At 35.0% G+C, this 13041-nt stretch overlaps 1 protein-coding gene across 1 annotated transcript; it reads left to right on the forward strand.

Annotated features, from left to right (window-relative positions):
• The first annotated feature begins 2201 nt into the window (after nucleotides 1-2201).
• On the forward strand, nucleotides 2202-10898 carry LOC149182111 (serpin-ZXA-like). Its single transcript, XM_089416763.1, has 3 exons — nucleotides 2202-2374; nucleotides 7922-8160; nucleotides 9931-10898. The coding sequence occupies exons 1-3, from the start codon at nucleotides 2227-2229 to the stop codon at nucleotides 10699-10701; spliced, it is 1158 nt and encodes a 385-aa protein (XP_089272889.1). The 5' UTR covers nucleotides 2202-2226; the 3' UTR covers nucleotides 10702-10898.
• Nucleotides 10899-13041: the final 2143 nt, after the last annotated feature.

The raw sequence follows: 13041 nt of genomic DNA on the forward strand, positions 1-13041 counted from the left end.
TCAACTGACAATCTCACTCATTAATAATATCCTCCTCGACTTCTATAATTTCTTGTTGAATCTCAAGTGGCATTTGCATGTGATAGAGTCAGGGAAAGGATTATGTTCTAACCCTAGCTCTTGATCCTCCATGTGCACCTTTGTCTCCAACACCTCTATGTGAGCGAGCATGTTACTTAGGTATCTTGTGAAAATATGAGTTGAATCGAGCCTTAGTCAATCACCCCTTGCTAACAATCAACCTATAAGAGAGGTACAAAAGCTATCATGAGCAGAGCAGACCCAATATCCACCTAAGAGCTAGAGCTAATGACACCCCAAAAATGGTAGTGTTAGAAGCAAGTGAGAGAAGGGATAACACCGAGAATTATCTAAAACTTCCATGAAGGAGAAGAGGAACACCACATCACATGACATCAATTGAAGAATAGCCCAAAGGAAGACATAACATACCTGAAACTGATGTTGTTTAGTGAAACAGAGCTTTGTTGTATCCCAGGAACATAGGGAATCCCCTAAGCCAAAGGAGGGAGACATTGTTTATAGATTAGTAAACAAAAAATGAGTGCATTGAGACACCAAAAGCAGGTAACACTAATAAACTTTACCTAATACCAGACTCTTAGGGAGAAACCAAGAGGACGAGGAATAGAACTAAAATAAACATAGGGTAAGAGGAGCCAGACTAAGAGTGTCTAGTCCTTCCTTAGGAAAATGTTGGCTGGAATATGAATGTTGGAGAATTTCCTTCGAAGACCAAAATGATACACTTCCTAGAAGCCACTTAGCCAAAGCAAGAGGATAAAAAAGCTCACCAAAGTAGTACATCATTGAACCATGCCATCACTTGTTGTACTGACCATGATCATTAAGAAACAAAGAATCTTCTCATAATCAATTCCTAGGTAGTTGAGTTGCTAGATGGATACGAGAAAGTAATCACTAGAGTGAGAATTTATACTCATAATGAATGCAATTAAGACCATGTCTCTTCACATGAAAGAAGGTGGCATCTACATCTACCTCATCTTATGCTTGACGTAATAGTAAGGTACCACCTTCATCTTCTCCCACCTTCCTCCTTACCCAATCAATTTGAAGTGTATAACCATTATCTTAATAAGCATAAAATAATTATTTTTTAAACCAAATTTAACAATCATTACCAAAATTACACATAAGCATATAATCTAACATATAGATGCTCAGATTTAAATATCATACCAAAATGATTAAAATTCAAACCTAGATATTCAAAACAAAATGTACTCGTGATCACACTTCTTTTGACCTACCTTATTTAATTATACATTGGTATGCACCCTTTACATAGTGCATTGGTTCCACTATGTAATGGGTTGTAGGAATTGTCATAACCTTTCATTCTTTTGTGGACATTGTGATTCTATGTAATTCTTTAAATACATATATACCTTTGTAGATCCATCTTAATTCAAAATCTTTCAAGCATCTAGAGGGATCAAACCTCTCAGGGTGAAAACCTCTTTTTTTAGTGTAAAACTTGAGAAGAACTTAAGAGATTTGATCCCTCTCAATGCTTAATAAATCTGAAGTTTATATATATATTTCAAAATGCACAATAAAATTCTTTATCATTAATAATATTTTTAAAATTCAACACATTAATTTTATATTAAAAATTAAATAACTTATAAAAATCCATTTCGTTAAGCTAAGCCTATATAATATATATGTGGGGAGTTTGACGAAGAACAGAACTCACAGTAGCGAAATGAGTCATGAGTCAAAGACCATCGTTTTTAAAAAATTATGATAGATAATCATGCATCTGCACCATTGAAATGAATAATTGAATGACAGACTGGGACAGTGAAGTCGAGCATATCACTTGACTATTATGCGTTGCATGCTTTGGTACCCCTCATAGAATTTTACAATTTTGTTTGAGGTCTTCAATGTGAGGAGAAATGGGTATCCAGGCTTCAATGTATGGTCTTGCTCTCTGTTTTTTGATCGTTGGTCTCGTTCTCCATAGTTTGATGAGAGGAGAAATGGATATCCAGGCTTCAATATATGATCTCGCTCTCCATAATGTGAGGAGAAATGGGTATCCAGGCTTCAATGTATGGTCTTGCTCTCTGTTTTTTGATCGTTGGTCTCGTTCTCCATAGTTTGATGAGAGGAGAAATGGATATCCAGGCTTCAATATATGATCTCGCTCTCCATAATTTGAGCAGAGGAGAAATGGATATCCAGACTTCAATTCATGGACAAACAGAATTCGCACTCGAATTCTCGAAACTAGTATTGGAAGCAAGTATGGAGCAGAATGTTGTTTTCTCTCCATTGAGCATAAGTGTGACAATGAGCATGGCTGCAACCGGTTCAAAATGTAAAAGTCTTAACTTACAGCCCAAAGATCATCAATACCGAATATTTCACAAACAGAACTTTATATGAGATGACATACCTTGATCAACAGCGGAAGATGTAATGGCTGCCATCTACTTTGATCTGACTCCTGACTATTCCTCTTCTTTAGAATTCGGTTTCTCTCCTCTTGCCCTCACTTTCTTTATGTACTTCTTGATGGAGAAGAATGCAACTCTTGTGTGGGAGAGAGAGGACCCAATCCTTTATATATTGAACTTTAAGTCTGGTACGTCCATCATATACCAATTCAACGCTTTAATGCTTTAATCCTTTAATGCTTTAATGCTTTAATGCTTTAATGCTTTTAATTATAGAATGACTTAATTAGTTGGGTCACATTAAGATTTAGAAACTTCCATTTAATTTCTAACATTCTCCCACTTGACCCGACTATTCATAATATTAAGTGTTGAACATCATACTATGATAAATTGCTGAGAGTTATGGCGGTTGTGCACTATTAATTCAATGCATTCCCTTCCATATACTACAATACCAACAATCCATCAATTCATACTCATAATTTATATAAAACAGCATAATGGTCCACATAATGTCTTATATCATAATGATTAAACATAATATCTTTATAAGACTCTTTCTTGTTTAAAATTACATAAAATACGTATTACTACATTAAAACAAGAAACACATGATTGTATATCAGAAACACATAAAAGAGCTCAAAATGTCACACATCAATTATCATTAATACAACCAAGACCCATTCTTTGAACATGTTCCTTAAATTGTCTTGGTTGTAACCCTTTCGTCAAAGGGTCTGTAATCATAAGTTCTGTCCTGATGTGCATGATTGACATTCTTTGTTTCTGAACCTCATCTTTCACAACAAGATACTTCAGTTCCATATGTTTGGCACCTTTAGAGTACTTGTCGTTCTTTGAGAAAAACACTGTTGCAGAGTTATCACAATAAATTTTCAGCGGCTTGCTAATGGTGTCGACAACCGCAAGTCCTGAAATAAAGTTCCGCAACCATAATGCATGAATTGTGGCTTCAAAATATGCCACAAATTCTGCCTCCATAGTGGATGAAGCAACGATAGTCTGTTTCGCACTTTTCCATGATATGGCACCTTGAGCAAACATAAACAGGTAACCAAAAGTCGATTTTCTAGTATCGATGCATCCAGCAAAATCTGAATCGCTATATCCAATCACTTCTGATTCATTGGATGAGCATGTAATCTTTCGTTGAGAGAAATTCCTTAGTCTCATGCAATATACTTAAATTATTTGCAGCAAGCAAGACGTCATCAACATAAAGGACCAGATAAATAAACTTGCTCCCACTGATCTTTCGGTATATACAGTGATCAACCGTATTTTCCTTAAAACCAAAAGATGTAATAATGGTATTGAACTTAATATACCACTGCCGGGATGCTTGTTTAAGCCCATATATTGACTTCTTAAGTTTACACACCAATTGTTCTTTACTTTCTACAGAAAAACCCTCAGGTTGATCCATATAAACATCCTCATCAAGATCTCCATTCAGAAAAGTTGTTTTCACATCCATTTGATGCAACTCCAAATCATAATGAGCTACTAATGTCATTATTATTCTTAGTGAGTCCTTTTTCGAAACAGTAGAAAATGTCTCCTTGTAATCAACACCATCTTTCTGAGTGTAACCCTTAGCAACAAGTCTAGCTTTATACCGTTTGATATTACCACTAGAGTCGTGTTTGGTTTTAAAAACCCATTTGCATCCGACTCTTTTACAGCCATGTGGTAACTCAACGAGATCCCAAACTTCATTCTGTTGCATGGATTTCAGTTCTTCTTTCATGGCATTAATCCATTCCTTTGACTCTTTACTTTCTACAGCATGTGAAAACGAAACTGGATCCTTATTGATTCCAATATCATAATCTGATTTTTGCATATAAACCACATAATCATTAGAAATAGATGACCTACGATTTCTTTGAGGTCTTCTTAATGCTACTTGTTGTGGTTCATGCATATCAGCATTATGTAAGTCATTTCCTTCAGGAAGTACTTCTTCATTTATATGTTGTTCATTATCATCATGTTGTTATACAACAGCTGGAACAACATCTGGAGTAATAGTAGATGGAGGAATTATTCTAGGAAATGTAACATTTACCCTTGTTTCCTTTATTTCTACTATTTCTCTTCTAGTACTCCCACTGACTTCACCATTCTCAATGAATCTTGCATTACCAGTTTCTACAATTCTTGGACTATGATTAGGATAGTAAAACACATACCCTTTAGATTTCTCAGGGTAACCTAAAAAATACCCACTGATCGTTCGAGAATCTAATTTCTTTTCATGTGGATTATAAATTCTCGCTTCCGCTGGACAACCCCAAACATGCAGGTGTCTTAAGCTAGGTTTCCTGTTAGTCCATAACTCAAAAGGAGTCTTTTGAACAGCTTTACTAGGAACCCTATTCAACAAATAATTAGCGGTTTTGAGAGCATACGACCACAAATTCTTAGGTAGTGTAGAATCTGACATCATACTCCTAATCATATCTATTAACGTCCTATTGCGCCTTTCTGCTACACCATTTTGCTGTGGTGTACCTGGCATTGTGTATTGCGCACATATGCCATGACTTTCGAGGAATTTTGCAAATGGACCTGGACACTGGCCTGACTCATCATATTTACCATAATATTCACCACCTCTATCAGACCTTATGATTTTCACCTTTTTATCTAATTGCCTCTCAACTTCCTTTACAAATGTCTCAAGGACATTCACAGATTGAGATTTTTCATGAAGCAAATAGACATAACCATAACGGGAAAAATCGTCAATGAAAGTGATGAAATACTTTTCTCCATTAAAGGCTGGAGTGTCCATAGGTCCGCAAATATCAGTGTGTATTATTTCAAGAAGCTGGCTGCTTCTAGTGGCTCCTTTCTTATTATGTTTGGTTTGTTTACCTTTAATACAATCCACACATAATTCTAGATCACTAAAGTCCAAATTTGACAAAATTTCATTACTTACTAATTTCATCATTCTTTCTTTGGATATATGACCTAGTCGTTTATGCCACAAGAAAGCAGAATTTTCATTCAACCTGCTACGTTTACATCCAACATTATTTACTACATTCAACAAGGAATTCGCATAAGTGTCATTCAGTTTCAATTTATATAAACCATCAATTAGAATACCAGAACCAACATTATCAGTATTCTTATATAAATCAAAACAACCAGATCCAATCATACATCTAAAACCAGAAATATCCAATTTACTTGCGGAAATAAGGTTTCTAGATAATGAAGGTACATAAAGGGTACTGTATAAGTCTAATACATATCCACTTTCTAGAATTAGACGATAAGTCCCAATGCCTTCAATTGAAGATTTCATTCCGTTTCCCATAAAAAGAAAACGATCTTCATTTGGATTTATGGTTCGGATCGTAAGAAATCCCTGCATATTGTTGGAAACATGAGTTGTAGCACCAGTATCAAGCCACCATGTATTAATAGGAACTTCAACTAAATTTGATTCAAAACATACGAAAGATAAATCACCTTGAAATCAAAAATGAAATAACTATAAGCTCATAACTAACGCGATTCAGATATAGACATAATAGTATAATATAGCACTCCTTTGGGTAGATACTATCTTATACTTAACATAATTAAATACCAAAACATAAGTAGGTAATAAATATATTCAATTAAATAGAACTGACATCTTTGGATGATCAATATTTATTTAATCAAAATATCTATCAAACCTCATCATGTCAACTAGTTGTAGAACAAGACTTTCCTTTGGGTAAGTTCTCAGGTTCTATCATTAGTGACGCCAGTTCTTAATTGGTATTATGATAACTGGCAATTTCTATCAATAATCATTATGTCACTTATGCACTAAATGATTATTCTGATTTTGACCACTTTGGTGATTAACAAAATCATAAATCTCATGTGCATAAATAATTTATAACACATACCTTATGCAAAACAACATTCTGATTTTGACCACTTTGGTGATTAACAAAATCATAAATCTCATTAATGTTCCAAAAATGACTACAAAAGCAAGCCAGATGTGCATCCAGTAACATAAGGCACAACTTATTGAAAGATGGCATAGGAGCATCTAAAGGAAATATCTTGCGAGTGAAACTATGTCCCCTTCACCCTTCGATGGGATACTCTGTTTCATTCAATCCTTCACAAAATGCCTTTCTGATCTGTAAACCACTTTATAAAAATATTTATCAAACGCCAGTTTTCAGGCGATACAAGACCAAACAGCTTGATTATTAGTTGTAAGTGAAAATGAAATAAGTCCGTATATGCAGTCATGTTACCTTCTGACTGCTCTTACACACAGCGATGCATACGGGAGTATTTTATGAGAATGGGTTTCACTGTTAATACAAACTAATAGATCATCTGGAGCTTATGAAGCTCGGGGCTCAAACACATACTTACTAGGCACCCACGTTCACACCGTGGCTTAGGAGGTTCCACAATAACCCTTACACTGAACAAAACAAAACAGTGCAACCCTAGGGTATAACCTCGGACCAATGCACAAACCAAACATGTAATACTGAGCTAAAATCTCGACTACCAGACCAGAATATAATAAATGTGATCTTAAAGCGGATTTATTCATTCATCCAAGAATCGATCCTTAGCTTTTAGGTCAAGAACGAGTCGTTGAGATTTATTGGATCTCAGTCAGAGGTGCGAGTGACACATTATAGACTTGAATCATTAGAATGAACGAGCCAATACAGTCACCATAGAGTAATTACGCAAGCACTGTGATCCGATCATAGCAGCGAGTTACAGGCTATAAGACCCTAGCCCATTATTGTAATGCGATCATGCAATGCGATCATGTAATTTTGTTGATGGGATTTTTGTCTCAATCACATGAGTAAAGCACAGTAATATTACAGTAATATTTCGGTTTGCACGCTTCTGCCGAAAGTAAAATTAAAGAAAAACACAGAGGTCCAGAATCCCCTTCGGCATCGACATGCACAGCTTCAAAATCTTGACTTATCAAATTTCCATTATATTCATTCGCAAGGGCAATCATAGGAAATATTCAGTTATTGATTGGCTCTGATACCAAATGTAAAAGTCTTAACTTACAGCGCAAAGATCATCAATACCGAATATTTCACAAACAGAACTTTATATGAGATGACATACCTTGATCAACAGCGGAAGATGTAATGGCTGCCATCTACTTTGATCTGACTCCTGACTGTTCCTCTTCTTCAGAATTCGGTTTCTCTCCATCAAGAATGCAACTCTTGTGTGGGAGAGAGAGGAACCAATCCTTTATATATTTAACTTTAAGTCTGGTACGTCCATCATATACCAATTCAACGCTTTAATGCTTTAATCCTTTAATGCTTTAATGCTTTAATGCTTTTAATTATAGAATGACTTAATTAGTTGGGTCACATTAAGATTTAGAAACTTCCATTTAATTTCTAACACAAAAGGCCCAACACTCGACCAGTTTCGCACTTGTCTGAAATTGAAGGAGGTTCCTCAATTCTATGAATTCGCTTCTCAGCTCGCTTATGTAGTTCTGGCCGATGGAAATCCTAGGAGAGGGCCTCACTTATCGTTTATTAACGGAGTATGGGTGGATAAATCCATGCCGTTGAAGCCCAGTTTTGGGGATATTGTGAAGAAGCATTACAACGCTGAAGCTCGAATGGTGGATTTTCTGAATAAGGTACGCGATATATGCTATTCTCCATTCTATCTATTTTTGCTTCTATTCAACTTGAACTTTGTCTCCTCTGCTTAGAATTTAGGGAGGAAAAAGGGGCAGAGTCCTTACGTTCGGTTAAAGAAGTGAGTCGAGTGGGGGTGAGGTTTACAGGCATCCCAAGCCCGGGAGATTATGTTGGTGCCTATTAATCATGGAGTTACCTTTGAGCTCAGAGTGTCATCACTTCAAAATCACCATCAAAATCATGTGTAGTATTCAACCTTGTTTTTAGTGGGCCTATTCTTTCAGCCTTTTCAACCTATTGGTTATTCTTGTACTCTCTGTAAGGCACAATGAATTTTTAGTTTTTTTGGAGTCGTCTACCGAGGTGGGGAATTGCCCCATAAATGGTTGGGATAAAAAAATTTCAAAAAATCTTGTAAAAGTAGGGTTTGAATCATGTTTTTGATGGTGGAAATAAATCCAGCACCATCAAAAAATTTTAAGGCACCTAAAATTATGAAGTTTGATACCTTTTACTTAAATTTACCATCCGATAGCCAAAATTTCCATAACTTTTAAGGCAAAAGTTAGACTACAGCCTTTTTTTTTTTTTTTCTTTGGTGTCGGTGAGGTCGGGGTAGGGTTGAGGCAGAGGAAGGGAATGCATTTTATATTTTAATTCTAAACAGTAAATAGGCCAAAAGGCAGCCACACAAGTTTTCTTCGCTCGTTAGACGAGGCTAGTTAGGATCTGCTCTGCCTTCGATCTCAAGAGAATGGGCATTTTCCTAAAATGCAAATCTGCAAATCTGGATTGGATTTTCACAACTAGCTCTGATCCAGAAGTCATTTTTTTCCTTGATGTTGTTTATGGATTTTAAAGATTGACTTGAAGATATCAGTTTTGTTGGCTATTTTGAAGCTTAATTAATAAGTATAGAGGAGAATTCACCTCATGACGTCTCATAACGAAGTTTTTATGCAATGGATACTTAACCAATCTAAAAGTTATTATTCTTCCCCAATAAAGTGAATTAGTCAGGTTGGTTGACACTGTCTTCTCCCTAAGGAAACTGTGCTTCTTCGTCTCATCACATCGTAGAGGCCGGTGTTTGCTTGTGGAATCAGCCATTTGTTCCAGATAAGACTCTCCACTGAAAAGGGGCAACGAACAAGGTGCTTTACTTAACAGCAATCTATGCCTGAAAATCTTTAACAGCCTTGCAGTTCCATATAAATGGATTAATTGTTTCAGATCTGTGTCAAACCACAGAACAACATCTGTAAGGCCAATGTACTTTAGCATATTCATAACTGTTAAACTGTTATGTAGAACCAACAGCCTAATTGCACTGAACTCAAATAGAGTGGGATGTTTGGATACATTGACACCACCTAATCCATAATATTTTATTCAGGAATTTTATCAACAGTTTTCTTCTTCCTGCTGAAGATCTTATCTAGCTCAAGTTGAACTTCCTGCTGAACTTCAATAACTTCTAATGGCTGATTGGTGAGAGTTATGAATTGCTTGTAATCATACTAGAAGCATGCATGATAGAACCCCTATTCACATTTAAAATGAATTGCAGCTTTAACCATACCTTTACCTCAGTTTGCTACTGTTCTTTGTTTTCTAAAAGATTATGCTTTAGTCTTGTACTTGTGGAAGGGAATTGATGCAAATTCTTGTATAATTTGTCTTTTCATAGCTCATAAAAACGTTTGAATGCATTTTGAAAGCAACAAAGGAATGTTTTGATTTCTTTTGTCATTTTTTTCATCCAGTGGAATGAAGTCAGAATGGAGATCAATAAATGGGCTGCAGATGAAACAAAGGGGAAAATACAGGAACCACTGCCAGCTGATTCTGTGGACCAATACACCAGGTTGGTCTTGGCAAATGCATTGTACTTTAAGGGTACATGGCAGCGGGAATTTGATTCCTCAGAAACAAAGAGAGGAACTTTTAACTTGCTTAATGGTGAAACTGTGCAAGTGCCTATGATGACTACGAAAAAGAAACAATTTATTAAGAGAGTTGGGGACTGCCAAATTCTCTGTCTTCCCTATGTCCAAGGAAATGACAAGCGGTCATTTTCCATGTATTTCCTGTTACCTGATAAAAAAGATGGCCTTCCTGATCTTGAAAAAACTATGGATCTTAATTTTTGTGAGAACCATCTATCCCGAGGACATGAAGTTGAGGTAGGATCTTTTAATCTACCTCGCTTTAAGATTTCCTTTTCTTCTGAGGCACATGAATTTCTGGAAAAATTGGGTTTGGTGTTGCCTTTTTCTAATGGGGCAGACTTCACAGAAATGGTGGATTCACCTGTGGCCAAGTCTCTGCACATTTCAAATGTTTTTCACAGTTCATTTGTGGAGGTTAATGAAAAGGGCACTGAAGCTGCGGCTGTTACTGTCGGTGTTTTTCCTCAATGTTACAACCCTCCTGTGGACTTTATAGCTGACCATCCCTTCATGTTTATGATAAAGGAAGACAAAAGTGGAGTAATTCTGTTTGTTGGACATATATGGAATCCTTTGAATAACTAAGCTCAAAAAGCTTTTTGCAAAACTGGAGGTTTTAGAAGCAGAGTATAAACCAAATGGCTGATTTAGTGGTTTGAAAAGAGTATCCATGAATATTCCTGGAATTATAGTATTATGTATAGGATTGCTGATTAAGATTAGTATAGAACAGTTTTAATTTTGGATTTACCAAGTCTCAAGTGTTAAGAAAGGTCAAACTTGTGAACATGTAAATCTCTTTTAAATGCAAAATTTGAAAAAATATTTACACTTCTAAGAGATTTTATACCTTTCTACAATTAATAGATTCAAAATTTAGATAAATTTATGCTTACCATTTATAATACTATTGATATTTTATATAAATTTCAAATTTCTCTATATAATATCCTTATTTTTAATGTTATATGTATAGGATTAGATTATAAGGAGAGAGCCTTTTGAGATCATTATTATTTGATTTTTTCTTAATGTGATATGTATATTGTGTTTTTTTTTCCTAATAATTTGTTGGTAATTTTATTAATAAAAACAAAATTGCAATATAATAAATTGAATTGACCTGACTTTTTATTTTTGTTATTTTTTAATTGTGTCAATATTATATTTTTAATTATTATTTTTTATTTAACACTTCAATATAACATCCCCTCCATGCTAGATAGTAGAGTACCCCTCAACATAATTAGTCTCTATGCAAGATAGTACCAATAAAGTTACAATTTAAATCTTGCAAGCTATGTATTTAATATGTTTTCCTTATTTAGACAATAACAATTTAAAGTATTGACTTAGGCACATGAATTAATATAATAACAACAAACATGGGTAGAAAATAACCAGAGTTTATTGTGGCAAATGTAATGTATTGTGACTTGGCATAACACTTACATTTTGTTTTAGTTCTTTAATTCCTATCTATGTGGTCATTTAACCTATGTTGAACTAAGGGTTGTCATGTGGAGATTGAGGATAAGCCACATTGAATGATTTCCTAAATTTTGCTAATTTCTCACATGTATTTATTTATTGAGTGTGTCTAATGTTGGGTTGTGTTATATTCTTTCCATGACTAGCTACCCTAGTTAACCAGGGGGTTAAAGTGGAGGTGAAGCCCTCCCTTTGTTGCACCAATTGCACAGCGGGGGGGGGTAATTTTTTTTGGACCCTATATTAGGTTGGGCGGACCTACCTATGGTTTTGTGCATGGTTTTCACACATGGTTTTGGATGCGATGGTTTTCGGTCCATGGTATTGGATGCTTTGGCATATATAAATATGTATTGTAACATTGAAATGAACATAATGAAAAATCAAGCTGGTAGTCCCGGTTTTGGGATCCAGGGGAAAATCTCTGTGTATATATGTTTTATGTGTTATGCTCTCACATTGTTTATCTTTTGTTCTTAGAATTCGTATGCAGGTAATTTCTGTACGGGGTTAAAACCTACATTATGCTATAATGATAAGAGTTTGGATTCGTCCACAGGTCTTGGATAGATGGGGATTGTGTGCTTTGTTAAGACACTCCTTTAAGTGAAGTCATTGGTTCAATTCCCCACCCCGATCAAGATGATATATTGGAAATGATGAAGATGTAGTCCCACCAAGCTTACAAAACAAGACAATAGTTTGGATTCTTTATCTCCATTTCATTTGTGACTTGTATTAATACCAAGTTTTCTTTCATTCCATATTTGCTCGTCTTAATTAAATTGAGATAGTAAAGAGAGACTAAGTTCAATAGTATCATTTTAAATCCAATTTTTATGAGTGACTTTGTTTTTCTTACATAAGAGAGAGTATAGATTTTTACTCTATAAGCTCATCTTCATTGGAAACAACTCACTCACCAACTTATTTCGAATTCAATATTAATGTGTTGCCTCATAGAAAATAAGGCATCAATATAAAACCAATCTAATATTATAATTATTTTTGTTTCTCAATCATTCCCTTCACACAATTGTTATCTTAATGTCTTCCAATTAAAACTAGTATTTCTAACGTTTGGATAATAGTTTTCCAATTTTTCTTATGATTAAATCTCTTATGACCTAATACAATGTTAAAAGAATGAAATCTCGTCTCCTCTTAGTATAGAATTCAACATAGTTTGATAATTCTCTAGGGTTAGGGTTTTTGCATAGACCAACCCTCAATTAATATTTATTTTTTCACATTCTAGAATTTTCTCGAGATTCCACATGTGACTAGCCGCACACATGAGTAATGGAGGTTGGAATGACATCCACTTGGTACCATGGTGGTCACCAAGGTAGGTCAACTTTTAGGAGGTATAACTTGTAAATACAAACTCTTATTAAGGTGATTATTGAATCGTTTGAAATGCCTAATTGTGTA

The sequence above is a fragment of the Pinus tabuliformis genome, chromosome 3_2 (assembly GCF_031772625.1).
Source record: "Pinus tabuliformis cultivar Carrire ecotype Pingquan chromosome 3_2, CPIR1, whole genome shotgun sequence".
Taxonomy (NCBI): domain Eukaryota; kingdom Viridiplantae; phylum Streptophyta; class Pinopsida; order Pinales; family Pinaceae; genus Pinus; species Pinus tabuliformis.